Source organism: Pteropus medius, unplaced genomic scaffold (genome assembly GCF_902729225.1).
Source record: "Pteropus medius unplaced genomic scaffold, Ma_sr-lr_union100, whole genome shotgun sequence".
Taxonomy (NCBI): Eukaryota; Metazoa; Chordata; class Mammalia; order Chiroptera; family Pteropodidae; genus Pteropus; species Pteropus medius.
The window spans coordinates 6,502,650-6,530,542 of NW_024350924.1; the positions used below are offsets into that span (position 1 = coordinate 6,502,650).

Below are 27,893 nucleotides of genomic sequence, written 5' to 3' on the forward strand. Positions count from 1 at the left end.
AGTTGCTGCCCAGCCGTGCCCCAGAAGACCCAGGCTCCCACCTGGGTGTCACCCCATCAATGCGCCATTTCTGCCAAAAGGAAAATGGACCTACTGATTCTTGCTGTTATAGCCGAAAAGTTGGTGCCTAGATGCTGAGTCCAGAGCCTTGCTGTGCACTTGGGGAATCGTTACCGCCAGCCTCTGCAGAACGTCTGGAATGAGCTCTGCTCGCAGCAGCCTTCTCCTGGCAAGAGTTAATGCTAAGGTGCAGCCGAAGGAATGCGAAGGCTGGAGAGCCAGCTCGCGGGATTGCTATTGCAATCAGAGGACGCCCGAGTCAGAGCTCCGAAGTCCTTTGAAGGGATGCCAGCGTGGACACATGTTTCCAATTCTCATATGCAATCTTGAGACAGTGTGCAAGTTGCACTTTTATTATGTCAAAGTGAAAAGAATGGTGAGGGCGAGATAAAGGGGGAGAGGCCGCCGAGCTGGAGGCTGCCCTTCGCTGTGGCACCAAATGTGAGCGAGGCGTCCAGCAGGCCTCCAACGCAAGTCCCTCCCTGGAGCAGGGGCACGTGGCGCCCACTCTGAGGGCCTCTCTTTTTCCTACTTATTTTGGGGGTCGAGGAAACCCAGCTGATAAGGCTAGATGGAGGAAACCCCAACGTTGGGAAGTGATTTGACCAGCTCTTTGGCATTGGGTCTGAATACAAAGATTTGGTGGAGAGCATATGGGCCCAGTGTCCACCCACAGGACTTCACTTGCGTTTTCCCAAGCTCTGTCTTTGCAGGAGAAGCTAATTCCTTTGCTAGCTCGTAGCTCAGAAGGAGGCGGGAGGACAGAGGTGGCTCTTCTCTCTCTCCCAGCCAGGCCTGGACAACCTCTTGGGTGCGTTTTACGTTGTTTTTAAATCTGGAAGAAGTCCCAGAACAAATGATAATTTCACTCAACTTCTTTTTCCAAACACAGTTCAGAAGTTATTTCCTTTGGGAAGTCTTCCTGGGTTTACTCTTCCAGCCCAATCGCCTCTTATCACTGTAGCCATCATCCGGAATGTTTGTTTGCACTAATTTGTCGTGCTTTGTTTTTACGTCAGTGTGTGGGTGCATGAGAATGAAGAAAGTCACTTCGTTGCTGTTTCTTAGTGCTCAGTGGCTCTCTGTGTGGATTTATTTGTATATTGTGTCTATACGTGGACATATATGTACATATACATACAGCTCTGTATATTTACATGTGTTTTATATACAATAATTCGCTCTATGCCAAACACTGGACTAAGTGCCTGACATCTTACCAGAGTGGGTTCTATTATCATCATCCACATTTTCCATCTCAGAAAACTGAAGGGCAGAGAGATAGGTAATTAGTCCACCATCACTCAGCCAAGATAATGGTGACCACGGCAGCCTGACCGTGCTCTTCACCATGACACCACCCTCCGAAAGGTGCTAGGATGACTCCCACGCTGTGGCCTCAGAAGGGACCTTGTCTTCAAATCAGACCATTAACGCAATCATTTCTGACACAGGGCTTGCACAGTGTGGGGATGGCGGTGGTGGAGAAAAAGATGGGAACTAAATTCTGTCTTACCTGCCCTAAGGTTTCGAGTGAATGCCTGTCACTGGTAAGATTGGGTCCAGGTACTGAAGGGACACAACAGAGGGAACGCACCTTTGAAGTAAAAGAGCAGTCCTGGGTAGGACAAAAGTTCTTTTAGAGCGGCCGCTGGAGCGGGGGGTGGTGGGGCACCCAACTTAATCTTGGCCCCAGGCCCCTGAGCCACCTCCACAAACTCAGGTGAACTTTGAAAAGGTCACAGCTTTTCCTTTGCAGACCCAAGTAAATTGGAGCAAAACAGAGCCCACGTGCTTGACGCGTGGAAAGTCTCAGAGCCAATGGTTTATAAACTTGCCAAAGGCTGGGGGAGTAAACACATCCCAGAGAACCGTGGAGCAGTTCTCTGGCAGCGATGCATGAAAACAGAAAGCACAGCCCTCCAGCACTCTCCCTAAGGTGGTCCAAGTTTTAGAACTCAGAGGCTTGCCCAGGCTGATCCACATTGACTGTTTAGGACCGTGTGGACACATAGCGAGCTCTTGGTAAATGCTCGTCGTCATTGCTAGTATTGCTTGTCACAGAACAAACCTATGCCACATTTATAAAACTCTGTCTCTGAACCTCCTGGCCTGTTGAAAGTTGTTCCACCCAGTTCTAACATCCTTTCAGGGTTTCTCAGCCAACTCTATTTTTCAAAACTAAAATGTATTACACACTTCTTAAGCACCAGGCACTTACATATATTTATACATATTATCTCATTTAATTATCTCCCAGCTCTCTGAGCAAAGAGCTGTTGTTATCCTATCTCACAGATGAAGAAACTAACACTCCGAAAAGTGAAGCAACTGGTCTAAGGTCACATAGCCTAAGAAGTATCTCGCTGGTCTGACTCCAAAGCCCACGCACTTAACCACTACGGTAGAGCCTCTACAATCTAGGTGGCCTTCTTGAGCCCAGATTCAAGTCAAATCTGAAGCTGAAGAGCTGTTGGTCTTGCTCTTACCCTTCTGAACCTGGCTATATTCCATCATGTCCACTGGCCAGAGGCTTTCCCATGCCCAGTGGGCACATCTGCCAAGAAACAATTGTGTAGCGACCACCAGCATAGTTGTTACTCTCCTGCGATCGGCACAGGGATTGTTAAGTTTAGAACAAATCACTTTGCCTTCCACTTGCATGGGACATGGCTGTTTCCTTTCAAACACGTGGCTTTGCTCTGTGTTTTTAACTCTGGGCTACAGAAATGGTTATTTTCATTTCACAGCTGCAGGATCTGAGGTCACAGAGGAAGCGGTGGCTTGCCAAGCCTTCAGGGATAGGAATGGGGAGCTGGGCCTGGAACCTAGCTGTGCTGACACCATGCCCAGTGCTTACACTGTCCCTCGGGCTGCCTCCTGGGCACCGGGGGCCTGGGCTTCCTACTCTTCCATTCGGGCCTGTGGGGGAGACTCCACGGTCACTGCCGAGTTGGGACGCTGTGCTCTGGAGGGCCCACACTTCCACTCAGTTCTGCTGCCCCAGCCTAACTGTCCCTTTTCTCCAAGCAGTGGAGAACACGTGGCCCAGGAGGGGCAGACCCTGTCCCTCTGTCCCCTGCACTCCAGATCTGGGGCGGACCCTCCTCCGTCATGCAGATGACGCCGAGGAGCAAGCGGTGAGATGAAAGGACATCCCTGGGCTCCATGGGAATGAAAATAGCCATTAGGTCTGCTGCTGAACATCTGTCCCCCACCGCGGGACTTCTGTGAGGGGGGACAGCAGATGTAGGGGAGGCTGGGGCCCTGGCCGGAGAGGAAGGGTCAGAGGGACACGCTTGGAACATGAGCTAGTGTCAGGCACCGTATTGGTTGAATCAGGAATTTTGCACCGAGCTTCGCTAGGAGAGCTGGACTGTGTCGGGCCGGGGCCAGCCGGGGTATGCTCTCGTGTTCCTTTTTGTGCTGGGGGGACGCCTTCCAGTGACGGATGCTGCTGAGGGGAAGGGATCCGCTCTGACCTCTGGGCTTCGGGGGACCCCTGGCAGGAAAACCTCAGTGAGGCAAGTGAAGGCAACGTTTGCAGGATGTGCAGCTGCTGCTCCACAGCAGAGCATAACGGGCGGTTTTAAACTTTTTTTTTGTTTTCATGTGTTCAAGTGTCTGGGGCCCGGTGACCCAGGCCAGCCTCTCAGGGGGCAGCCTGGGTGGGTCTGAAAGCCAGAACTGTCCCCTGTGGAGGAGCGGGGGCCAGAGTCCATGTTGCAGTAACCACCGGGCTTGGGGTTGTTTTTGGATCATGCTGGTTCTGTTCAGCCAAACTGATCATCCCGGAGGTGTGTCAGAACATTGGCTCCCAGGGAGTGACTCTGGGGACAGGGCCTAGAGCAAATGCTGTCATTGAGGAAGGCGGCGGTGTCGGTAGCGGGCTGCCTTCCCTCCAGGCGGGCAGGCGAGTCTGAGACTCGCTTTGCAGGTCCCGGCGTCTTGCAGTATGGAGTAGCTTCCCAGACTCTCCACGCTGGTGCAGACCAAACCTTCCAGCCTGGGAGCCTCCCTCGCCAGCCCTCACTCACCGCATCCGGGGCCCAGAAGGCCTGTCCAGCTCTAGGAGGAAAGGGCTTGTAAGAGATGCCAGGAAGGTCGAGGCCACTGGCACTGGTGCCCAGTAAAGAGCCACAGGCACAGGTCAGTGGGAGGGCTCCCTGCCGCAGCCTTTATTTGACCAAGTATCTCGGCACAGAATGTTCTGGTTGGTGTTTCTTTAACATAAATCTTTACTCCAACTGCAGTAGCTTTGATAGGAAAAACAGGCCACATTTCATCATGCTTTTACCCTAATCAAATGTCTCTTGTGCCAAAGCTCTCTATGTTTCTAATTTGCCCTATTTGGATTGGATTGGGGGTGGGGTGGGCCCGAGTTAGAGAAATAAGTATGACCATTTGCTTTTTTTATCAGAGGGACAATTTGGGCCTGCTCTCATAAAAACTAGGGTAGACATTTCACCCTGGGGGGAATGGAATGGGTGGGAAAGCAAAGTTCCATTTCAGTGTAAGTGATCTGTCTGGGGAGGAGTTGGAAATTGTGCCTTCGTGGAAAATATAAAACCAACAAAAAAAGTTGCAGGGGAAGGTGGCAGCATGCAGCTGAGTGGAGCCCCGCTCCAGGCTGTACCCTGCAGTCCCTCTGTCACCTCCGCCTCTCTCTGAGATGAGATGCTCTTGGCATAGTCAGTGTTCTTGAGCACCTCCCCCATCTTCCCACCCCCCCCCCAAAGAGACAAAGCTAGAGGGTGCTAGAGGCAGGGGAGGCTGGCACACCTTCCTCTTTCTCTTCCATGCTCCCTTCCCGCACCCCCTCTGCTCCCCTCTCTCTCTCCTGTTTGTGTCCCCTGTCAGGGAGGAGCAGAAAGCCATTGTTCCCTGCTGGCCTGGCCCACCTTGCCTGGTTTATCTGTGTTGGTTTTACTCCATTGATGTTTGTCTTTTCTTCCCCGACCATCTTCTCCGAGGGTCCCATGACATGACCCTGTCTACCTTTGGTCACTTGTGGAATAAACTGTGTTTCAAAGTTCTTTCCAGACCGGTCTCTGGCTCTCCTGAGTACAAGCTGACGTTGGGGCGGTTGGAAGTTGCCGTAGGGCTGTTAGTGGGTGGCAAGCGTGTTGGAGGCCCTAACGGTTCCTCTGGTAGTGACGCCTTTCTGCAGGAGGCCACTGGAGGGAAAGCTAGAGGACCAGCCATTAGTACCAAGGCAATCGTAACATGAAATCAAGTAGACGGGGACAGGCCTCAGGAGCTTATTTTGTTACGACTCTGTCAGACAGCTTTTCAGCAAAAAGCAGATCTCCCCCTAGAAGCGAGCCAGCCTCACAGGTCCTCGGTGCGAGCTCCCTCCTATCTACAGAGTACATGGGTCCCTCCAGGACGGAGCCTTCTGATGAGGCCCCACAAATGTCCCCAGTGGAGCAATCAAGGCTTGTGGATCCAGGCTGGGGGTAGGTAATCCAAGGATTAGGTGGTTTTGGCTGTGGAATGCAGAACGAAGTTGCAAGCCAGCCGACTTCCCTTCCTAATCACAGCGGCTTAGGCTAATATCTGAGACCAGGGAGCCTTCCCTGAAGTCGCAGGCCCGGCTGGGGTGCACTGGGGTGGACTGGGGTGCACTGGGGTGGGCTGGGGGTTGCAGGCGTGCCTGAGAGGGAGCCAGGCGGTGCTGTGGACAACCTACCCTGCGTGTCCCCACACTGGCAGATGGTCCCCCAGGGGAAAATGACTGAAGTGCCAGCACACAGGATGCTTCCAAAAATTTAATAAATAATGATTTTTTAAAACTGTATAAACTATAAATTACCATGCAGTCCTTATAATTTAAAATAATTTACAGGCTGAGGTAGGGAGGGGCCCAGGAGAGTGTGGAGGGGAGCTGGGGGTGGCGGCCGTGCGGTCATGCTCTTCTCCCGGTCTTCCTGCTGAGCACACACACGCAGGCCGTGTCGATCCGGATGAACCGCCAGGCAGCCTTCTTGTCGTCCATGGTCAGCGCCTTGACGAAGGTGTGAGTGGTGGTGCAGTAGGAGTTCCAGTGCTTGGCGTCTATGCCCCGGCACCCGCTGTCCACGGGATTGGGGTCCCGGCACTTGGTCTCAAAAAAGTACTGTTTGAACACACTGTTGTTGATGTTCACCTCTCCCAACACCATCACCTCCTTGCCCTTGATGTCCGTGGCTGTGGTCTTGTCCCCCACCCACACGCTGATGCTGTCGCACACCGAGAACTCCCCCCTGTGGAAGACGGGGTGTGTCGCGGACCGCTTGCTCCTGTGAGTCCTGTTGAAGGGGGCGGAGCCACCGGCCTCCACGTCCAGATGCTGCGCGGCATCCGCATCCGCGGTGACGGGAGGGGGCTGAGTGCTGAATAGCACGCGGGGCGAGCGCAGTCGCCGCTTTTTAAAAAGTTTGGGGTCCACAGTGATGTTGTGGGTCTGCCCGGCCACCCGGGCGGCTATCGGCCCGGCTGGGGCTCTGTGGGCTCTGCGGAGGGCTGTGTCCAGGGAATGCTGGAGGGTAGTCCAGTGGGCTTGGGGGCCGGCGTGTCCTGCTGGGACATTGCTCTCTGCCTGGGGTTCTGCCTGGATGCCGATCAGAAGAGCTGTAATCAGAGTGTAGAACAACATGGACATTACGCTATGCACCTGAAACGAAACAGAAACGGGGGTTACTCACGGGGCGCTCTGCTGTCCAAAGGCAGCTCCTGGGTCACTCAGAACTGGCCCCCTAAGAGCTTCGTAAGGAGGTTTCGCCCCACAGTCCATGGGCAGGCGACCCTGGAAGTTACCATTCCAACCGAGACCCTTTTGAGAGTGGAAGGGGGTGCCAGCAGGAGTGACACGGGGACGACAGGCATCAACGGGGCTGGTCAGACAACCTGGATGTTTGGTCACCCCATCCGAGGGGTGGGCTTTTCTGTGAGGGTGCAGAGCCCCTGAAACTCTGCCCTGTGGCCTAGTGTGAACTTGGGAGCATCATTTACAGGATCTTCCCAGTCCTCTGCCTGCCAGCTTGAGGCCGCTGCGTTAAGGCCGCACATATGCTCGTGTGAGCACCAGCGAGGCAGGCGGGGTGTGATGGACAGCTCTCCCGGCACTGAGTCACGCGCAGTGGCCTGCCATCCCCGGAAGGCAGTGGGAAGGGCTGCCTGGGACTTGTTGCAAAGCCTTAGCATGAACACACCCGCTTCGGACAGCAGCCCTGCCTCAGCTCTGAAATCCAGTGACTCTTAACTCATATCAGGAATCCACGGAGCGGCATCTTTGGCCAAAAAATGTATAGCTCCGGGACCATCTTAATCCATCTATCCAGCCAGTAGCCCTCACATATAAGCAGGGCACTGATAATGTTTCCTCTCTGTGTGATGTTTTAAAACTTTTCAAATGCGTTCACTTCTAATTTCTCCTTAGTGTGTGAGTTAGGTTAGAATTTATCATCTCTCATACACAGGAAAGTGATCCACAGAAAATTAACCAGTAGGCTTAAAGTCACTAATGGACACTGGAAGAGAAATAGAACCCGAACCTGACCCTCTGCTGAGCCCCCACCCTGTCATCCTGCTTTCCTTCCTCACTTCATCGTTCATTCTCAAACACGTCTTTTCTTTTTATTATTTGTTCTCATGTGAGTATAGACTAAATGGCATAAATCTTTCTGTCCCTCTTGAACATGTGACGGACAGGGCTCTATATTGCATATAGTTGCCCACCCGTGACCACCCCCTGGGTCAAGTGACTGTAGAACTTGCTCTGTCCTTGAGCTCACGTCGGGTGAGCTCCTAGTCACACTCTGGATATATATCGAGTGTCACCTCCTCCGTGAAGCTTCCCCAGATCTTCTTGGTAGGTTTAGGGGCATCTCCTACAGAGAGTGTGCAGACTTGAATTCTCTCCCTTCCCACATTTCTCCTCCCCATGCCCACAGGTCATTCTGCTCCTTGCCCACTTGTCTAGCTTGGCACAGATACCACCTTCTTTTTGAGACCTTCTCAGCTCACCCCGATCAAGAGTGATCTCTTTCCATTCTCAGCTTCAAAAGTGTGCGTGTGTGTGTGTGTGTGTGTGTGTTCTCTCCTACTAAATCAGTGTAACGAAAAGAACTCTTTGTCAGGTGTGGGGTTAGAAACCTTGTTCGAATTTCTAGATCAGCTACTTGTTAGCAAAGGGAAGTCACTTAGTTTTTCTGAGCCTCGGTTTCCTCCTTGATAAAAAGGGGGGCAATAAACACCATATCGCAGGGTTGTTGATAGGATTAAACAAATGCTGACAAAACCTGAGTTAATTCTTAGTCACTCCTGTCCTCAAAGACTTTGTCTTCTTCAGTTATATTGCTGCTTATTCATTCCCTGGTCATCCTCCACCCACACCTTTTCAAAGCACCTTGTCTTACCTCTAGCTTCTTCCGAAGCATGACGATTTGAGCCTGCCTCCCTACTGGCTGTGAGGTCCTGGAGGCCAGAGCTCTGTCACAGCAGGTAGTCACTCTAACCCTGGGCGTGCACCTGCCTCCCTGGTCTTGGGTGCATCACCCCATCACCCCTCCTAGTGCTGTGCATAATCGCTTACATATCTGTCTTCCTGAGAGCACCTTGTTAGCTGCACCATTGCATTCAAATATTTCCAAGGCCATGTGCAGTGCCTGGCATATAGTAGTAGACCCTCAACAACTACGAGGAGATGGAAGAAACAGCGAATGGGGATGGCCAGGGACGCTCCCCATCTGCTTTCTCGCCACCATGGTGCATGGCCTCTCTTGGATTTTGTGCATATGGCCGAATGCTGCATTCCTACTGTTTTAAAGCGATGCATTCTTCTCAATACTGTGCTTTTAGACAGCTGGAAAAAGACAGCTCTTTGGTTAGATACTAAGAATAAAACCGCCACATTCTTTTCTCTTTGGTTTCTTTAAAAATGCTTGTGTTTGCTCCAGCTCTCCAGCCCGTCACGCAGAGGACGCGGTGGCAGTCTGGGCTTTGGCTACCACTGGTCCTCTTGGCTAATGGCTGTGCAGATAAACGTCCAGCCAACTGTTGACAGTGAATTCAAGCCCTTTACTTTTGCTTCTGTTCTTGTTTCTTTTCTTCCTGCTTCTCAGTACACGACGTCCCTTATCGGGTAGATGAAGGGAGAAGAAATGAAACTGATATTCATCTCTTTCTATCCAAATGAGTAACACTTAGAATTCAGAGAGAGAGATTGAAAAAAAGACTAAAATTTAGGGGTTCGATGATAATAAAGGACATACCGCTCCCTGTTTCCCGTTTCCAGAGGTTTCCACCTCATTCCACAGTCTCCCCTTTGGTGCTCGCATCACCTTCCAAGGCGTCTCCTGAAATGTCAGTGCAGTCGAGGCTCGTACCAGGGTCTCTAGCCCATCTGCTCCTTTGAAAGCCAGTTATGCACCTCCAGCTTCCTGATGGGGAAGCCTCCACAGATGCTGACATTTTACTAGCCAGCCACCTGAAACAAGAGTCTTCTTACCCATGATCTTCATCAGCATCATCACCCTCTCCCTTCTCTTCACCCAGCAGCAGCGGTGCCATTTGGGGCCACTTGCTGGAAGCCCTTCCACGGCTGCCGTCTCCTACAAACATCTCTCCCCATCCTCCTGGACGTACGTGTTCCTCGCACTTTCCCGTCTCTGTCGCGGGGACCAGCAGCCCTTCATTCACCAGCTCCAGTCCTCAGCTCATCCCTGTACTCTGCTCTTTCCTCCGCGCCCTCCCTCCATCCAGCCCTTTTGGTTCTGGTTCGATAGCATCTCTTGAGACTGGAATGTCCATTCTCACCCCTGTGCTGCGAGTTCAGGTCATGGAACCGTCTCTCCCAAGTGATGTCCTGGACCCTCATCTCTCCACTTCCAGCGCCTACTACGCAGGCTGCCCCATTCGACTTCTCGAAGCTCTGATCACACCACCCTGCTCAGAGGTCCTGTGGTGAGAGGCTGTCTTGTGAGCCAGCAGGAGCGCCCTGCCTGCCGGCCAGGCCCTGCCCTCCCACTCCTCTCACATATTTTGCATTCCAGGCAAACAGAACTCCCCACGGGCAGTGCCCGCTCCATGCTTCCCCACCACTGGCCCTGGTTCAGGCTCTTCGGTACCAGGCGACTCCTCCCCGGACCTTCTTGTGTCTTGTCCCCACCTGTGCTGTCCTTTCCGTTGTCTTTTAACACACACATCCTGAATGCCACCTCCTCTGGGGAACTTTTCCTGTTTCCAAAGAGACAAACCCTCTCCCTTCCCCATCGCCGAAAGGATTTCCTTAAAGCTCTCTCATTACAGGTGTGTTTTGCTCGTACCCTCCCTTCCGGAGGGCAAACTCCCTGAAGGCAGAAAAGCATCCTGTTCATCTTTGTCGTGTCCAGGTGACCCAGCACTCGCAGGTAGCTCCTTCCCTCTGAACTCCTTAATTCCTCCATCTGAGCGGTAATGTTTCAGGGCATCTTCCAACTCTGACCATCTTTGAGTTTCAGAAATTGCAGGCATATCTCGGAGATACTGCTGGTTTGGTCCCACACCACCACAATAAAGCGAAGTATTTCAGTAAAGCAAATCACAAGTTATTTTTGGTTTTCCAGTGCATGTAAGTTGTGTGTACACTATACAGTAGTCTATTAAGTGTGCAATAGCATTATGTCTAAAAAAATGTACATACCTTACTTTAAAAATATTCGATTGCTAAAAAAAGGCTAACCATCATCCGAGCCTTCAGCGAGTCGTAATATTTTGCTGGTGGAGCGTCCTGCCTCAATATGGATGCAAAGTGCAGTCAAGGGAGGTATGCCAGCGTAAAGTTTTCCACTCTGCCTAACACTCCGCTGGTTCTCCTGACCCGCCTCCTCACAGTTCCTCAAGTCTAATGCTACTTCTCAGGTCACTGTCAGGAGATAACGCGTGGAACCTGGCGGCACGCGATCACGCTGGAGATCTGTATGTACTCTGGACAGATCGTTTCATTCAGATTTGAAAATGTCGCAACCACATCTCTTATTTGGGTTTCAGATGAAATGGTGTTTGTTTGTTTTTTAAATTTGACTTATCATAGTGTGTCCCTATTATCTTTTTAAATTAAAAAAGTCTTTTCAGAAATCATCAGTACATAAAAAAAGAAAAAAAAAAGAAACAAGTGTGCTTTCTATTTTACTGACAACACACAACATGTAGTTTACAAAAGAACATTCTTCTAGTTGAAGTGAACCCGGGAAGAGGCGGACTCTTGTTGAATTATTTTTGCAAAAACCGGCAGAAGAAGCCTTTCTCCACCAGAGCTGCCATCCTCGGCGATGTGGGGAGGTGGGGGGTGGGGAGTGAGGGGAGGTGGGGGTAGGGGTGCTTCATTACACAAAGCCCTGTGAGCTGAATGATTAGCTGGGGAAGATGCAGCTAGGGCCTCACAGGAAGGAACGTGTCCTGTGTCGCGTGTGAATGTTCTGTAACTGTGCTCCTACCACAGTAGAAGCGAAATGACTAAGTGCTGGGACCCACCAGGTTCCTTTTATCCAGCTATTAACGGGCTGCCCAAGTCTCTTGCCTTCTCCGGGCCAGTGTGAATTTCCATTCATATTTCCAAACACTCCAATAAGAGAAACTTCTTGCACCAGGCGAATCGTCTTTCAAAGAGATTGTGGTCTCACCTGAAGAGGCGACGAAGGTGCTGGACAGAGCTAAGCAACGGGCCCAGAGCGTGTCCAGGGGGCCTGTGGCCCTGGGCGGCTTGGCAGCCCGACTTCGGAGGTGTGTCATGACGGGAGGAAGACCATCCCTGCCTCCGTGGGAGTGGTGCCAAGAGCTCTCAGGGATTCTCAGGCTGGAGATTGGATCAGTGAACCAGGGTCACTAAGTGTTAGCGAGAGAGGAAATTCTTGTGGCTGAGGAAATCCAGCCTCCTCCTGGGCCTGCATCTCTCGCCACATTATGAGAGTGGGCCAAGGGTCATCTCTTGTTTCACACTTGGTCTCTGCTCTACGTGTAACTGCCTGCTGTCTTCAGCTGTAAAGGCTGACCCTCTCGGCTGTGGGGGCTGCGTGGAGTGTGAGAGGGATTCTGTGGCTCCTCAGCTCCCCAGGGAGGTACAGCCCGGAGGCTGCAACAGGGACAGGCGCTGACAGCGTAGAATCCAGCGCCTCTGCTCCATGTCCTGGGGAGCGGCATGGACTAGAAGGGATGGCAGAGCTTCTCAAGCCCAGAGGTACAGCGCCTCAAGATCACTTGGAGAGCTTCTTAAATCACGGACTGCTGGCCCCACCTCCAGAGTTTCTGACTCAGTAGGTCTGGGGTGGGGCCCGAGGACCTGCATTTCTCACAGGCTCCCAGGAGATACTGATACTGCTGGTCTGGGGACCACATTTCAGGAATCACTAACCTAGTCCAACTCTTGAACTTTACAGAGGAGAGAAATGGGCTTTGGGAGGCAAAGTGACCTAGGGTGATACAGGTCATGGGTGCCACGCTCCACGTGGGGGGGCTTGATGTTGGTCAGCACCTTTGAGGAGACAGAGGCCTGGGCTCCATCCTACCATTGATGGTCCTGAGCTGTGTTTACTCAACCTCCAACATCAAAGTGAAAATTCTATTCAACGGACTATGAGTCTTACCGTCCTTAGGCCATAAATCCAGATACCAGGGAACATTTGGATATTTAGTTATTGTTAAATTAGTTTATCAGGTTTCTGGGCCTCGTGTAGACTTGATCCAAAAGTTCTTAAAATGGCCACGGTGAAAATATGCAGCCAGGAAGCACTAGCAGGTGCCTGCGGACTTGCCGGTCTGCTCCAGAGCAGAATGGGAACAGAATCTACTGGTCCTCATTCTTAGAGACCTATCTTAGAATGAATGAGGTGAGATCCTAATTAACATCTATTGGGCACAACTGTCTCATTAACCATCACAACAGGCCCGGGAGGGAGCTAGGCCTTATTGTCCCCATTTTATAGAGGATGATACAGAGATGCAGTTATTTACAGTAAGAGTAAATAACTCGACCATGGGCACACACCTAGTGGAAGCAGAACTCAGAGCTGGGCCTCTGTCTCCAGATCTGGAGCTCTCCCCACCCTCCGTTCCATGGCCAAGGGCATGGGAGGGATCGAGGACCTTCCATCTCACAAGGCTGCCTGATCGGACAGACCAGGAGCTGGGTGGAGGGTCTGACTGACACTGTCTGTCTGTTTGAGGCCCTGCGCTCTGTCACTTTAGAGGCATGGGCCTCAGGGTCCTAGCATGCTCCTGGAAGCCATGGGCCAGCGTGAGAGCGCCAGGGACTTCCTTTCCCAGACGTGCTAGGAGAGTCATCTGTGCTGGATCACTAGGAGCCCGCCCAGGTCCCTGCTGATCAGCAGTTGGGTCTGATGCCCCTTCCTCAGCCTGGGGCCCATTTCCAGCTGTCCTGGCAGCTCCAGAGCCAGGAACCTTGGTGAGGCAGATGCCCCTTGGGTGCTCACCTCGGTGTGGCCAGGACGGAAAGCTGCTTCCTTGGAAAAGCCGTTATTGGGCCCGGACGCTGAGCTGAGCTTGGGTCCAGCATGCCATCCAGCCACCTGGACTGCACGACCACGGGCCAGGACTCTGTGAAAGGAGAGAGCTGGCATTACATGGGCACTTTACCACATTCTCTGATGGGCAGGAGGGGAGGGCTGTGCCAACAGGACAAACCCCATGTTCCTGAGTTCTCGGATTTTACCAGCATCGGGGCCCAGGAAGGAGCGAGGGCCCATCCACCGTGGCTGCCAGGGACCTGACCTTGCCTGGACCTGTGGTGGCATCTGCCTCTCACTCTTGTGCCAGAGCTCTTGGTGTCTGCCTGGCCAGAGTCTGCGGCTGATCTGACGCTCAGTGTAGGCACCTCCAGTCCCACGCCAGAGTCCTGCTCCAGCAGACCCCTAACCCCGCATCAAAGTGGAAATCATTTTGTACATTATACACATACAGATGAAGTAGACCCGACTCTGGACCAGCCTAAGTAAGAAAAATTATACAGAAGAAAAAGTCCTAGCAATTGAGAACAAGTTGGTGCTTTAATGAAAATCCAGATGAGTGATGGTGGCAAATCGGACAAGCTGATCACCTGACTGATAACAGAAAGTTTTTACGGAACTAGAACAGGAATCTTGAGAACCACGCCAAAAATCAGATTTCGGGAATCAGAAACTACGGAGATCATACCAAGAAAATAATTCTACTCAATTTTAGGTCGTAGTTCCTAGAAACAGTGGAAGGTTTCTATTCTCTCGCCTGCATAACACATATATGTAGGTGTTTCGTTCATTTATTCAGCAATTTTTCCTGAGCACCTACTATGTGCCAAGCACTGTTTTAGGTGTTGGGGACACCACAGTGAATAGGACAAGGTCTCTGTTCTCACAGAGCTTATAGTCTTGTATAAAAAAAAAAAAATGATATCTTCAGACTCATCACATGCCATGAAGGAAATAAGTGGAGTGTGGCTATAGAGGGTGACTGCAGGGTGTAGCGAGGATTGCTCAGTGAAGAATAATTCTCTGAACATGTGGTCTTCAAGCTGAGATCTGAAGGATGAGAAGCAACGTGGGAGAGATCCTTCCAGGAACAGCAAGTGCAAAGGCCCTGAGGCAGAACGAGAATTGCTGAGCATGTAGGGAAGAGTCCTAGGAGATGAGCTGGAAGTAGGAGCCAGGTCTGCAGGGACATAGCTGGGACCTATGGTTTTATCCTAAAGGCAATGGGAGGGGAGTAGAGGATTTTAAGCAGGAGAGTGACGTGACAACTTTTATTAATTGAATGAATGAATGAATGAACTCTTATGTCTACTGTAGAACTTGTTATAGGGTGGGGTACTACCACTCCCTCCCCCCAAAAACGTTCTGGAATGACATCATTATCCTTCCTGTCTATATTCCGTTTCCAACTCTCAAAACCTCTTTCCCCATCCAGTCTTTTTCCAGTGTGGACCCCCACCAGCTTTCTTTCTTTGACTCCTTCTCATCTTGTGCCATAGAAACAAATGTCAGTGAAGTTCCCATGGCCCTAAGCCATGGACAGGAAGGAGGAGCCAGAGGACGGGAAGGGAGAAAGGGCCCCCGGAGTGGGTCTGCTTCCACAGGTCATGACATGAAGTACTGAGGTGTTTCCATTTCTCTTCCTTATCCACTGGTCAAACATCCTTTTTGCTTCTAAAGTACCAGAAAACCTTCCAATACTCAGTTGGGGTTCAGGCTTAGGGATGAACTCTTAACTCAAACATCCTACAACAAGGTTAGATTCCATGGCAAAGAACATCTTCACGTTTTCTCAGGGTTGGATTTAGCACAGGAGAGCGAGGATGGCTTGTCCCCTAGGGTAAGAGGTGGGCATCGTGGGATCTGGTTCCATTACTCATGGGGAAGAGGGCCTGATCTAGTCCACAAACTCTTCATCTAGCTGTTGGGGCCAAACCCGACTGATCGTGAGACTGGAACCCACAGCGATGAATTCTGGTCCAGTTTGCTCTCATTCTTGGGTGAGTCACTCAGTATCTTTAAGCATCGCTGAGCCTCCTTCACAGGACAAGGAACTGGAACCAGTGAATAGCTAAGGTCCCCTCTAGCTCTGATTGTCTGTGATTCTATGAGTGTCACTGTTTTCCAGCCCACATCCCTACTGGGTACTTAAGGAATCTTTTCTCCCATCTGAGCACTGGAATTCATTTATTTCAATAATTAAACACTAAACTTGCAGGTGCTGTGCCAGCCACTGTGCTAGGTGCTAGGGACATGAAGAATAAGCCATAGCGCAACTTCCAAGAGCAAATAATGTAGAGGTGAGGAAAGGCAAGCACAGGAACAAGCGCTTAAGGCACAACGTGATGAGTGTGATGTGTATCAGACATGATATGGAAACTTCGTGGAAGGAGGAATTCGTTTTATCTGGCCAGACTGGCCGGACCCATGTTCATAAGGGATGTAACATCTGAGCAGGGTTCTTAAGGATGAGTAGGAGTTGATCAGGGAAGAAAGGAAGGAAAGGCATCACAGAGCCCTCAAGTTCAAGAACTGGCAAAGGTCCGACATAACTTAGTAGGGAGCTTGGGAGGTGGAGAGAGGAATATGGGATGGGCCCTATCCAGCAGTAGGTGACTATGAGCTTGAGCTAACTGCTGTCGCTTGCCCGCTGACTGTAATGTCCTATGTGACACAAAGAGCCTTCACTTCTAATCTATGGAACAACCGGGGAAGTAGAAGTGATTCTCTCTGGAAATATTCTAGGTATTCCACTATAGGCCAGGATGGCCTCCAATCTGGGTGATTAGACAGAGAGAGAAGTGGGATCTAAATAAAAAAGCTCCACGACCTGTAGGCCAACCTGCCTTCTTGGGAATCGGCTCTAGACCAGGCACAAAAGATCCTCTGCCCCATGTCTGCAACCTCTGGGCCAGGCCTCCTTGGTGTTTGCCAGGGTTCCCTGCCAGCCACATCTGGGTGCCTGATTGTCACATTTGAGACCCTGCCGAGCATCTCCCATGCCTTTGGCCTTCTCTTGTTCAGCGTAGCTATAGGTAGTTTGCTACTGGAAAAGCAACTCATGGAATACTGAGCACTAAATGATTTTCCTGATATCGCTGTCATTGTTTCTAGTCTCATGCTAGTAAACGTTGGGGCTCTAAAATTAAATCTGATTTAAATATTACCAATTTCTAATGCAAAAATATTAGGAACAGACAACTGAAATGCATTTTTGCATATCTATTTTTATAACTCTGTATGTTCTCATGGGATAATCACTTAATCAGACGACTCTCACACTTTTATTAATAAAAATAAATCACAGCACATCTCAGGATCAGATTCTGTTCCTTCTTGGAATACTGTTGAAGTCTGAAGTCTGGTGTGCTTCTTCTAGACCTGGACAACCCTGTCCTGTCCTGGCTTGCATACTTTAAAGCAGTAATTCTCAAGGCGTGATCCATAGTACAACCAGCAATATCTCGGAACTTCTTAGAAAGGCAAATTCTTAGGCTTCATCATAAACCTGGCAATGCTGCTATGTGTTTCCGTAACCCCTGCAGGTGATGGTGATGCACACCTACACTCAAGAACCACTGCTTTAGAGGGTCTTACTCTGGCCCTCCTCCAACTGCCACCTGCCCGTGGGGTGAGGGATGCAGGACTGAGAGAGAGTGCAGACCCGGAGTCCGTCTCCTGCTGTAGATTGCCTGCCAGACCATAACTTTCCATATTACAGTCAACATTATGTCTGGACCACACTCCCAGAACCCACAATCCCAGAACCCCTGCTTGACCAGCCTTGGCCGGCTAGAGCTAAAGGTTCTTCTGGAGACACCCTGAGGATAGGGCTGTTGGTATGGCCCTCTTAATTGATGCTTGCCTCAGCTTTCCCTTCCCTTTCTTAAGGTCTCAATGATATTTTGGCTAATTTCAACAAAGCTTAAATTAATGGCAAATAGTTCAAATTCAAATAACATATAGTTTAAGGAAACCGAGCCTCTGCTGATAGTTTATCACGAGTGAAGGCATCAGCTGTAGCTACTCAGCCTGCTAACTTCAATCAGCATCCTCCAAAGTCCTCCATGCTGGAACTTTGTGGAAGATTCCATCTACCTCCTGGCTCCCACTTTCTGCTGCCCTCCACCCCTACTCCCCCAAATCCTCTACAGCAGTGGCTTTCAACTGTGGATACACACTAGAGTCACTCGGAGGTTTAGAAGCTCCTAACACCTGTCCCACCTCTAGAGATTCTGATTTAACTGGTCCTGAGTGCCGCCTGGGTCTCAGTACCTTGCCAAGCTCCCAAGATGATCCCAAGGAAAAGCCAGGGCTGAGAACCACTGCTGTACAGGATTAAGGCAACAACTTGACATTGGCTTTGATGAGCTAGAAACAGAAAAATTATCAAGAAATGAAGATATCTCAGAAAATGTAAAGTATAGTTGTAGAGTCGCATCATAGACAATAAGAAGGTGTGAGAATACAGCTTGTGGACTCTGGGGAGGGGGATGTTTTCTCTGTCTCCGCTGCCTCTTCACCCCCCAATTGTCTAGATATAATTGGCATTTGTGAATTAGAAGGTTTTCTTTTTACTCTTTGCATGCCACTTAAAATGTTCTTTGGTGTTGGAGCTACGGTTAGCTTATTGGTAAAGCCCAAGGATTACTGGCTGACATTCTTCGTACCAAATATTTGGGAAGGCTTGACCAAAACGATCTCTTGGACGACTCCTGGCATGTACTGGGAAGCGCTGGCTAGTCCCCAAGAGCAGCTTACGCCACAGCAAAGATGCCAGAGCAGCTGTTGCGAACTCGGCTTCCTTTCTCCTAGCCGCCACCTGCTAGAGTTCTGAGAGTTGAGAAAACTCACTAATGATGTTGAGCATTAAAAACATGTTGCTGAGGGCATAATAGTCATTGCCGGTGCTGTCGCTGTGATTTTCATTGCTGCAACCATTCCCCTTAATTCTCTCTTCTCTCCGTTCGTTCTTACTCTGAGCCTACACACAAAGAGAAAATTTGGAGTCTTTTGCGTTGCAAGTCTGTCTTCCTACTTTTTAGCCTAATCAGAAGTTTTCTATTACGGATTATGACTGTGAGGGTTGCTGACTAGGAGCTCTTTTTTGGGGGAAAAAAATTCAATTTGGGCCATTTCGAGATGATTTGATGTGTTTTAACTATTTAGTGGTTTTGGCACATCCAATAGGAAAATAGTGCGTCTGGCACCAAGGACTCGGGAAGGCATTAAGGTTCGGGAAAACCGCTCTTCTCTTTGACTCAGAGCTGCGATGCTGACAATCCTTACGGGCCTTGCCACATTTCCCTAAAAGAGGAAGGATGCTACGGCTCTTTCGGAGATCCTGGGGGTAAAGTACTAAACCTTTCTTAGCATTTCCCCAGGGAGTCAGGCAGCTTGAGGAAGAAACCACCGTGGCTGGTTGACCTCGAGCTTCAGGATCAAAGGGCATTTGCTGTGTGAACCTGCATGACCTCGCAGTATGGGTGGTGGGCCACAGTCTGTGTGGTATTTACATGACTGGATTCATGAGTTGTGCAATGCCAACACCACAGAGAGGTTTTTTTCATAGCGTAGGTAATTACGACACACAGCAGCCTTCCATCAGAGAGCCGAGGGTGGTAGATGTTTACAGGAATATACTGTGAAATAACAGTCCTTGTAGTATAGCCCGTCAGCTTAGTAAATGCTAGTGCTCTATCTACAGTCTACACTGAGTGCCAAAAACAATCCAATAGTTTTTCAAACTTTTCTGTGACCCTAAAAAAACGTCTCCTTGGTTTCAACTGGCCGATCCTTAAACCACAAGAAAAAGATCCATTTCAGCTCTGCTTTGGGCATCTGCCTGCCCGTCGTTCCCATATTTGGGACTAAGAGCAGGCAGAAGTGTTGGGAAAAAAGGGAGCTCTCACATTGGCTGGAGCCAACGTCTATAGCCAATAACAGCAGCACCTAGTGCGGTCTCCGGCCCGCTGCAGACCCCAAGTGACCACTTGGGATGGGATCTGTATGTGAATGAAAACAAAACGCTGTCAGCGAATGTGAACCCGGATCCAAGCCCTTTATTCTCTTTGTTTTATGGGATTAAATGTCCTCAGCTCTTCTTCAGCTAACCTTTTCCTCTCAGTGTGTGGTATGTTTTCTAAGCAATAGGTCAAACGATGTTACGAGATGTAAGTCTGTAATGCAATGCAGATGTAACTTCATAAATTCAGACAAGCTAAAGATCCACAGCCCTGAGACAGACCAGGAAAATCCCGGCTTAACAGACACACAGTGTCCGGGGGCTTTTAAAATGGCACGCAGTCCATCCTTCAATGAAAGAGGGATAAGGGACAAGCTAGGGGACCCAGAAGTAGGGATCTCGGTAAAATGCCACCCTTACTTGTTAGCGTGTCCATGAGATGAGGCCATTTCTGTTTGAGCAGCTGGACTTCAGTTTCGCTGCAAAAAACTCCTGCACCTCAACCAGGCTGCATCCAAGAAAACGTGGATCACGAGTAGCCAGCGCCAACCCCCCTGGGAGAAAGCGAGTCCCAAGGACACGTCAGATGCCTTCTCGCTTCACACTGCTCTGGAGTGATAGCTGCCGCCCTATCTCCAGCTCCCTTGTTCTTCTGTGCTGACATTTCCTGGCTTGTCTACTAACTTCACACCCACAGAATCTGACTTACAGCATGAAAGAGATAACTCAGCCTGGCTTTGCTCGGGCATGCAGCTCAGGCAAATCCCAGGTAACCCGAGGCTAAGATAAGAGGTGGAACTGAAGAATTTACCTCCGCGCGTGTTTGTCAGGGGGCTTTGTGCTGTTGTGGCGACTTCCTGTGTACAGCGTTAACTATCCCAGTCCCAATGAGCCTGGACCACACGGCAACATCCACGCCTGACGGGGAAGGTCGGGATGTCAGCAAGGTGGTTGAATGGAATGAAGGGCTCATCGACGGGAATTTTTCAGCTCATTTCGAGGAGTTTCGTCTAGCTCTTTCGTTATCTCGGGAGGGACTGGCTGTCAGGTGGGATGGAAACCTGCTGTCCCTTCTAAAGTCACTTGAGTCACATACAGTTACATTTCAGAACATTCCCAACCTTCTACCGTTTCTCCTTTTACATTTTACTGGGCCATGACATGAACAAAGAAAAACTCTTTATTGGGGGGATTCACCCCAGTGCTAGCAAGAGGCCCACAGAATACACCTGTCCCCAGGCACCCAGAACATTGTGCGTTATTAGACATTCAAAGGTGAGGGCAGACAGTTGTCCCTACTTGATCACCAGCTCTGCACCCCCAGGACCCCCACCACACACACAAAGAGAGGAATCAGCCACTCATCCTGTTGCTTCTAAAGAGGTAAATTGTGATGTTTTAAGATACAGAGAAATAGAAACGAATTCACTTTAGAATCTCATAATTATAGACTTTTGGGCTGTAAAGAAAGGACCACTGATGACTCTGAGTCCAGTCACTTCCCTTGCTAGGTGGGATAACTAAGGCCCTGGTTGCGTCTCAGCCTCACTAGTTATCAGCTGGGTGACTTTTAGCAAGTGACTTAACCTCTCTGCGCCCCAGTGTCTCCACTCGAAAATCAGAATAATCGTATCTTCCACATTGTTGTATTGAGAGGATTAAATACAATAAGCGTTAGCCGAGGGCTTGGCACCTAGTTGGTGCTATGTAAATATTAGCTATGCTAATATCATTAGCATATCATTAATATCTTTATATGTCTTTAATATCATTAAAGACATGCGGCTATTATCGGGCAGCGAGTTACTGGCAGGCTGGGTGCAGACGGAAAGCGATGCCTCGTGGCCATCCCATGTCCCCCATCTGGTTGTCTCTGGCAGGAAGAAATCCCGCTTCGTGTCCCAGTCGTGGTCAGCATGGCTGGCGGTGCACGGGCTCAGTGGCCCCCGCTGAGCGAGTGGAGAACGCTCAGTCTGCAGCTGAGGGGCGATTATCTGCAATCATTTGCCAGCCAAGATGCTGAGTAAGGGACTGGAACATTTGTTTTTGAAACGATCCATTTTCTTCAGCCATGTCGCAGGCAGAGCGAGGAGGCTGCTTCTGCTGAGACTCTGGTTAGGGGAGCCGAGCGCTCTTGGGGCATCACAAAAACTTGCCGGGCCCTGTAGAGTTAATAGCATCTTGGCTTAGGGTAATAGCTGCCTTACAAGGAGAAGATATCCTCATGGTCAAATTTGTGTTCAGTTATCCAGGGATTTGGGACAAATTTAGGCATCTGCTGGATGGCTAACTTCTTGAGGTTTTAGGTGTTTTTCTATCCATGGGGCTGTTCCAGAGTAGGCACTTAATGAATGTTTACTGAACAAAATTGAAAACTCTTCACACAGCTGCACCAGTTTATTCAGAGTAAACTGGTGATAGTTCACATGATATTGAGAAATAACAAGTGGTCCCAATTTATATTCTTGGACAACTGGGTCACTTTGGCGATGCGGCATTTTATTTCAGAAAGAGAATGCCCTGTCGGCGGACCGACAGGTGCACTGCTGAGGAGCTGTGCGTCTCCGCTTTCCGTGGACCCTCACCGCCCCCCTTCATTACAAGCGCTAACACGCAAACACACACACACACACACACACACACACAGGTGTGCAAAACCGGCTCCTCCTCGTTTCCAGCTTCCTTATTTTTCTTGTCCCGAGCTTCTTTGGAGAAAGTTATGCTCCAACCCAGCCGCTGGTAATGTTGTGCAATCCACCGGGATGGCAATCACCTCATTGTTTAGCTACAACCCATGGAAAGATGAAAAAAAGAGAGAAAAAAGCAGAGCGCGCGCACACACAGGATGAGGGTGGAGGCTGCGCGATGATAATGAAAACCATTTGTTAGCATTTCACTCCTTTCTTTGTGAATCAGCCGAGGCGCTGGCACCAGGCCTCTGTCTGTGACAAGAGCTGCACCTCCAAAGCCTTGCAGGGACTCATTCTGCCATGTCTGCTCTAGAGTGTCACCTTTTGTCCTCAGGAAAGAGGGTGCTTGACTGATTGCCCCAGCTGTCTCTGGGTCACAGCCACCAGGCCTGTCTCCAACTCCCCCTTCTGCCTCGCCCAGGGCACTTAACCCATCCTGTGTGATTACGCATCACCTGGGTCCTTTTAAGCTCTGCCTGAACCACTCTGTTTCACTCTGTCCGAAGGGCTCTTCTCTCGCCTGCGTTGTGTCCACCTGCCTATGTCCTGGACTTGCAGCCCCAGTTTTCTTTTCCACTGTTTCTATTTTTCTTTCTTTCTTCAGACCTGATTTCCATATTCTCAAAATACGGACTCAAACGTCGTTTAGGATAACAATTTAAAAATAGAACACGCAAAAAAAACGAAGAGTCAACAAATAAAACCCCCCAAATTCACAACCAGGGGAACAGTATATATTTGCCTAAGCATGTTTGTTTTGCTTACATCGTCTCTGAGAGAGACATCACCTCGAAGTTCCACGCAAGAGCAGTACCAACGCTCTGTGCACTGTGCTCATCAAGTCCTCGTACCTCCGTGCCTTCCCGCTCTGCCCACTCCTCACATCTCTCACGGCGTTCACACACGTCAGGTCCCTCATCCGGATGCGCAGAACGTGGCAGCGCCGCCACCCCCACCGTCATCGCCTCCACCGCCATCTCCCCAAAACTTCCTCCCCACCACCGTCCTATCGCCGCTCATTACCACCACCTGCTCGCCTCTTCTACCATTGTACCCTCGCCATCACCGCTCCCACTGTCCACGCCAGGGTCACCATCATCACCGTCACCACCGCCACCAAAAGATTAAAGAACTTTCTGACCACTGTCCCTCAAGGCCTCCTCTTAGACTGTCAATAGAATCAGTAGCGCCCTGAGAGAGCCAAACTGGGGGGTCGTTTAGTCTTTAAAGGAATATTTAAAGGTATTTACAGGAGTATTGAAAGGAATTGTTCAGATCCGTATAACTCCCAATTGAGTAGAGTCTCTTCACCGCTCTATTAACCAAAGAGAACATTGCTTTTCTGTATATTCCATTATACTATTTTCCAGCACCCATTCTGGAAGCTGGTTTTTTTTTTTTTCTTTCTCCTGAGATTTTTTTTGTTATTAACTTTGTGTTTACAATAATGTACATGACAACATTATTTAGTTTAGATCTTGATAAAATAATCTCAAAAGAGGAATATGTATGACTGTCAACAAAGACATTATGTATAGACGGACACACTCACATACACACACACATACTCCAGAAGATGCCTAAGAAACTATATACCTTGGTCCTCTAAAACGAGGCAGGTTCTTCCATTTACCTGATGCGATGTGTTAAGGATAAGTACACAATTTTTGCCGACCTTCTTTGAGTTTTTCTATGTCTCTCCCCCTCACCATAAGTGGACTTTTGTGCTTAGGCCTCTGCACCTAGGAGAAGCTCTCCCTGACCCCTCCGCTCAGGCTCCAGAAGGAGGCACTCCTCTGGCAAGACTGATTCTGGGGCAGTGATTGGTTCCCGTTTGTACTACGGGTTTCCTGGGAGTTAAAGGTCCAGCCCCGAGTATGGCTCTCTCCTGGCCCTTCTCTCCCAGCAGGAGAAGGGGCCCAACAGCTGTTCCAGGAGGAGGCCTGGCCAGCTCTCTGGTGTGTTTTTTCCTCAAATGTTCAGACTGAGTGGGAAGCTTCTTCCTTCTGGACCATGAGTGTGAGTGTGCCAACATTGGAAGTTTGAGTTTGAGCTTGGGAGAGAAAGGGTGGGGGTGGGATAGAAATCTCCCAAAGAGGCCTCTCTCTGAGGCTGTCTGAGAGGCAGTGATAGGATAGAATTACCTGTATTTTAGGTGTAAAGTTAAAGGTAATGTAATGTGATGTATTAAAATAAATTAAGTACTTCACTAACATAAACTGTCAAAGTGGATAAAACTACTACCACTAATGACAACATTTATTGTGTATCGTATGAAAGACTAAAGGCTTTCTCTGTTAAAATACTTAATAATAAAAATCTTCTGAGATCAGTATTACTTCCAATTTACAGATAAGGAAATTTCAACTCAAGTGTGAAGAGGGGAAATGCAAGGTCATCTTGCTTCGGGGTGGGGTGATGGGCAAGTGGATGAGAGCCCCCCGGTCCCTCTCTGTGGTCTACTTCTCTTCAGCTCACTCTGCATTGCTCACAAACATGACCATGCAAAGGAGCAACAGCTTTGGCCTCTGGGTTTTATACTGAGGGTTCATTTCTGGTTCTGGCATGTAGATAACGTATAGGTAGGATTCTATGTATTTTCTATTCTAGAATTTACCTCGTTTCTTTTTAAAATCTAGTGTTAATATTCTATTATAAAATACCTTGGCCTCTCCACTGGTCTGTCATAAGATTCTCCTTGTTTTTAACCTTGAGAGAGCCCACAGATCATAACTCCCCTCCCCGCTCCGCCCCAGTGAAACACTTTAACCACCAAGAAACAGATTCCGGAAGGACCCTCTCTTCTGACAGAAATGGAGGCACAGAAGATAGATGCTTAGAATGCAGCTATTTCTTACTGAGCAATTTATAGACATTAGAATGTGGCTATTCCATTTACTCTCATATATTTTCTGGCTAAGATTTACTCTTAATTGTGAGACCATGAAACATAAAAAAAGCCCACGGGCAAGACAGGAACTACTCAATTTAGGCTGAGATATGATTCTGTGTTGGTTGGCTTTTTGGGTGCGAACACCAAGCCAGAGGTTGGTGGAGCCAAGTGCAGTCTGTTAATATTTCCATTCATGGACATGCAATAGAAAACCATCTCATACATTTACAGGAAAACATCGAATATAATGTCTTTGTTGAGCTTAATCAGAACCAGAGTAAAATTCCAGTCTCCAGGAATAGAAACTTACCCTAATGATTTCATTTTTAGTCCAAAACATACAGTGTTTTCTCTGCCTCCTCTGTTTGTCACTTTCTAAAACAAGAAATTACCAAGCCATGACTTTGGTTTGAGGGATGGGAGGCAAGTAATAAACACAGCAGAAATGCAAAGAGATTGAATGTCTAGGGTCCTTGGTAGATGAGCATTCAGAAGTGAATTCAATTTGTGGATTGTTGATCTTTCTTTCCCAGAACTGTGTGAATTACTCAATCAGAGTTCCATTGTCCAGGCTCCATGCTATCAGCGTCGAGTACTTCATAAAACAGAAGTGAATCAAAGGCAAAGAAGAAGTCGAGTTGCCATCAGTGTATCTTTTAGGCCGACATTGTTTGCATTGTTAGCAGGTGAAATGATCTTTTCCTAGAACAGACAAGAGAATCATCTCCTTCTGATTTAACATTCTGAATTGAGTAAATGGTTAAATTTTAGGAATCATGCTGCTCTGTGTGCAGCATATTGGTGGTTTTCATTTTAAGATCCGGGGTGAAAATCTGGCAGTCTCTTTAGCCCACCGGCCTACTGCCACGAGAAACTCTCTTTAAAAGAGACAGAGTCACTGTCCTCTTTTAACTTCTCAAGAGTAGTGTGAGTGGGAAGGGGAAAATCATAAGAAGCACTTCACTGGAGAGCAATGGCCGTCACCTACAGGATGACGGTGACATTTTGGCAGACACATCAGAAGGACATACTCTGGTCATGAGTTATGTGGCTCTGCCCCATCCCCACACGGCACCATGGGGATCTGAGTAATGCTGGCACTGTGGGTAGCCCTGGCTCCAGTGCAGGATCTGCTGCTTCTAATTAGGGGCCAGCCTGGGGCTGAGCCCAGGGAGGGGAGAGAGGGAGAAGCACCTATCTCATTTCCTATCAACCTGGAACTGGATGAATGTTCGTGGCATGAATGGATGAGTCCAGAGCAGATAGAATCAGACCGACTCAACACCTGCAGGCATTGGAACGAGCTATGTGAGCTGGGATTCCGCCCTCCCCTTGGGAAACCTGATGTCATCCTCGAGGGAAACTGAAGAAGGGGAATGAGGAAGAAGGAACTAGAGTAAGAAGCAATTGAGAGAAGAGGGGAGTGAGAAAAAGAACAAGAGAAGAGGGGGTGAAAGAGAGACCCAGAGGGCAAAGGAGCAATAGCAAGGTGAGGGAGAGCAGCCCGAGAAGACAGCCAGAGAGAGAAGGAAGGGGTAGAAGAAGACGGAAGTTGGGGAGACTTTGAAGGTGGCTGTGGCCTCAGCTTTAGTGAAGAGGAATAAATCCACATCACAGACTCACACTCCTCAGCCTGTGATGGGGAGATGTGATTCCTGGGTTTCCCTTGAGAAAAAGCCCAAGCAATTGAGCCATTAGCAACTTCCCCCACAGAGAACCCAGATTTCATCAAACTGGCTTCTGGGAACCTTACCAGATAATCCTGATGATGTTTCAGTTAGCAGTCTTTTAGAATATGATTTTCGCTGGAAAAAAAAATTCCATTTGAGCCCAAACCTAGTAATAAGATTGCCTTGGCAGAATGACACACCGATTTCATTCCGTAGGTTAGGACGAGGCTACATCCCAGGGTACACGACATCTTCGACCAAAAGTCCTTCATCGCAGAGCTGCTGTGCTGGGCGTGCCAGACTGGCGCTTAAAATAAATGAGATCCAATGACCTCACCATTATCAGATTCAGGGAAAATGCCTTGGACAAGAAATTTTAAGTGAAAAGGACAAAAGGACAACATCAAGGGAATTGGGGCTTCTCATTCATGCTTAGATCCAGCTGGACTTTGTTATAATGTAAACGCTGTTTAATCAAATCCTCTGTCATTAATAAAACGCCAAACCAAACCCAAACACAGATAAGTGATGATGTACTTGGATTTTGCATTGGGCTTGCATCATTGCTTTACCAGGTGCCACCCATAAATCTGGGATGCAGGCTGCTGGAGCTGCAGAGGGTGTCTTGGGGATGATCCTCACCATTCCACTTGTGCCCCTGCCATTTCCGTTACTACTGCTCAGTCAGTCAGTGAACACACTGAGGGAGACCATGGGCTCTGCCAGACCCACAATGCTTCTCTTCCCCGTGTGTCAAGCACTAAAGGCAAGCCAGGAAGTTAGGCACCTGGAAGCTGCCCCGTAACAAAGATGACTGGATGGATTAGGGAGGTTACGAATGCAGGAACCTTTCGCAGAGAGAGGGAGGAGAGGCGCTCTCCATCGTTCCAGGAGACGCAACTGGGACGAATGGGCAGAACTAGAAGAGAAGCAGGTCTGACGTCGACACGAGGTTGCTAAGGGTACCCAGCAAAAAACGGGCTGCCTACTGAGGCAGAATTTCCCGTCATGAGCCATGTTCAATTCCGGCTGAATATCTATAACGGCCTCTCATTACAAGAGTATAAAACTTGTGTAGATTCCATTATAAGCAATTAGAACAAATACAAGGAGGAAAGGAGGGAGGAAAGAGGG

At 49.2% G+C, this 27,893-nt stretch overlaps 1 protein-coding gene across 4 annotated transcripts in view; it reads right to left on the reverse strand.

Moving 5' to 3' along the window:
* Positions 1-5,818: 5,818 nt before the first annotated feature.
* Positions 5,819-27,893, reverse strand: part of NGF (nerve growth factor) — a 49,887-nt gene continuing 27,812 nt past the window's right edge. The window contains exons 2-3 of one of the 4 annotated variants that reach the window (XM_039841288.1): positions 13,509-13,632; positions 5,819-6,715 (exon numbers count right to left, since the gene is read on the reverse strand). In XM_039841288.1, the coding sequence (XP_039697222.1) occupies positions 5,969-6,703 (735 nt within the window). In that variant the 5' untranslated portion in view covers positions 6,704-6,715; positions 13,509-13,632 and the 3' untranslated portion in view covers positions 5,819-5,968. Of the gene's footprint in view, positions 6,716-11,702; positions 13,483-13,508; positions 13,633-27,893 lie in introns of those variants that run through there. The other 3 variants (XM_039841285.1, XM_039841287.1, XM_039841286.1) reach the window with 3 other exon arrangements.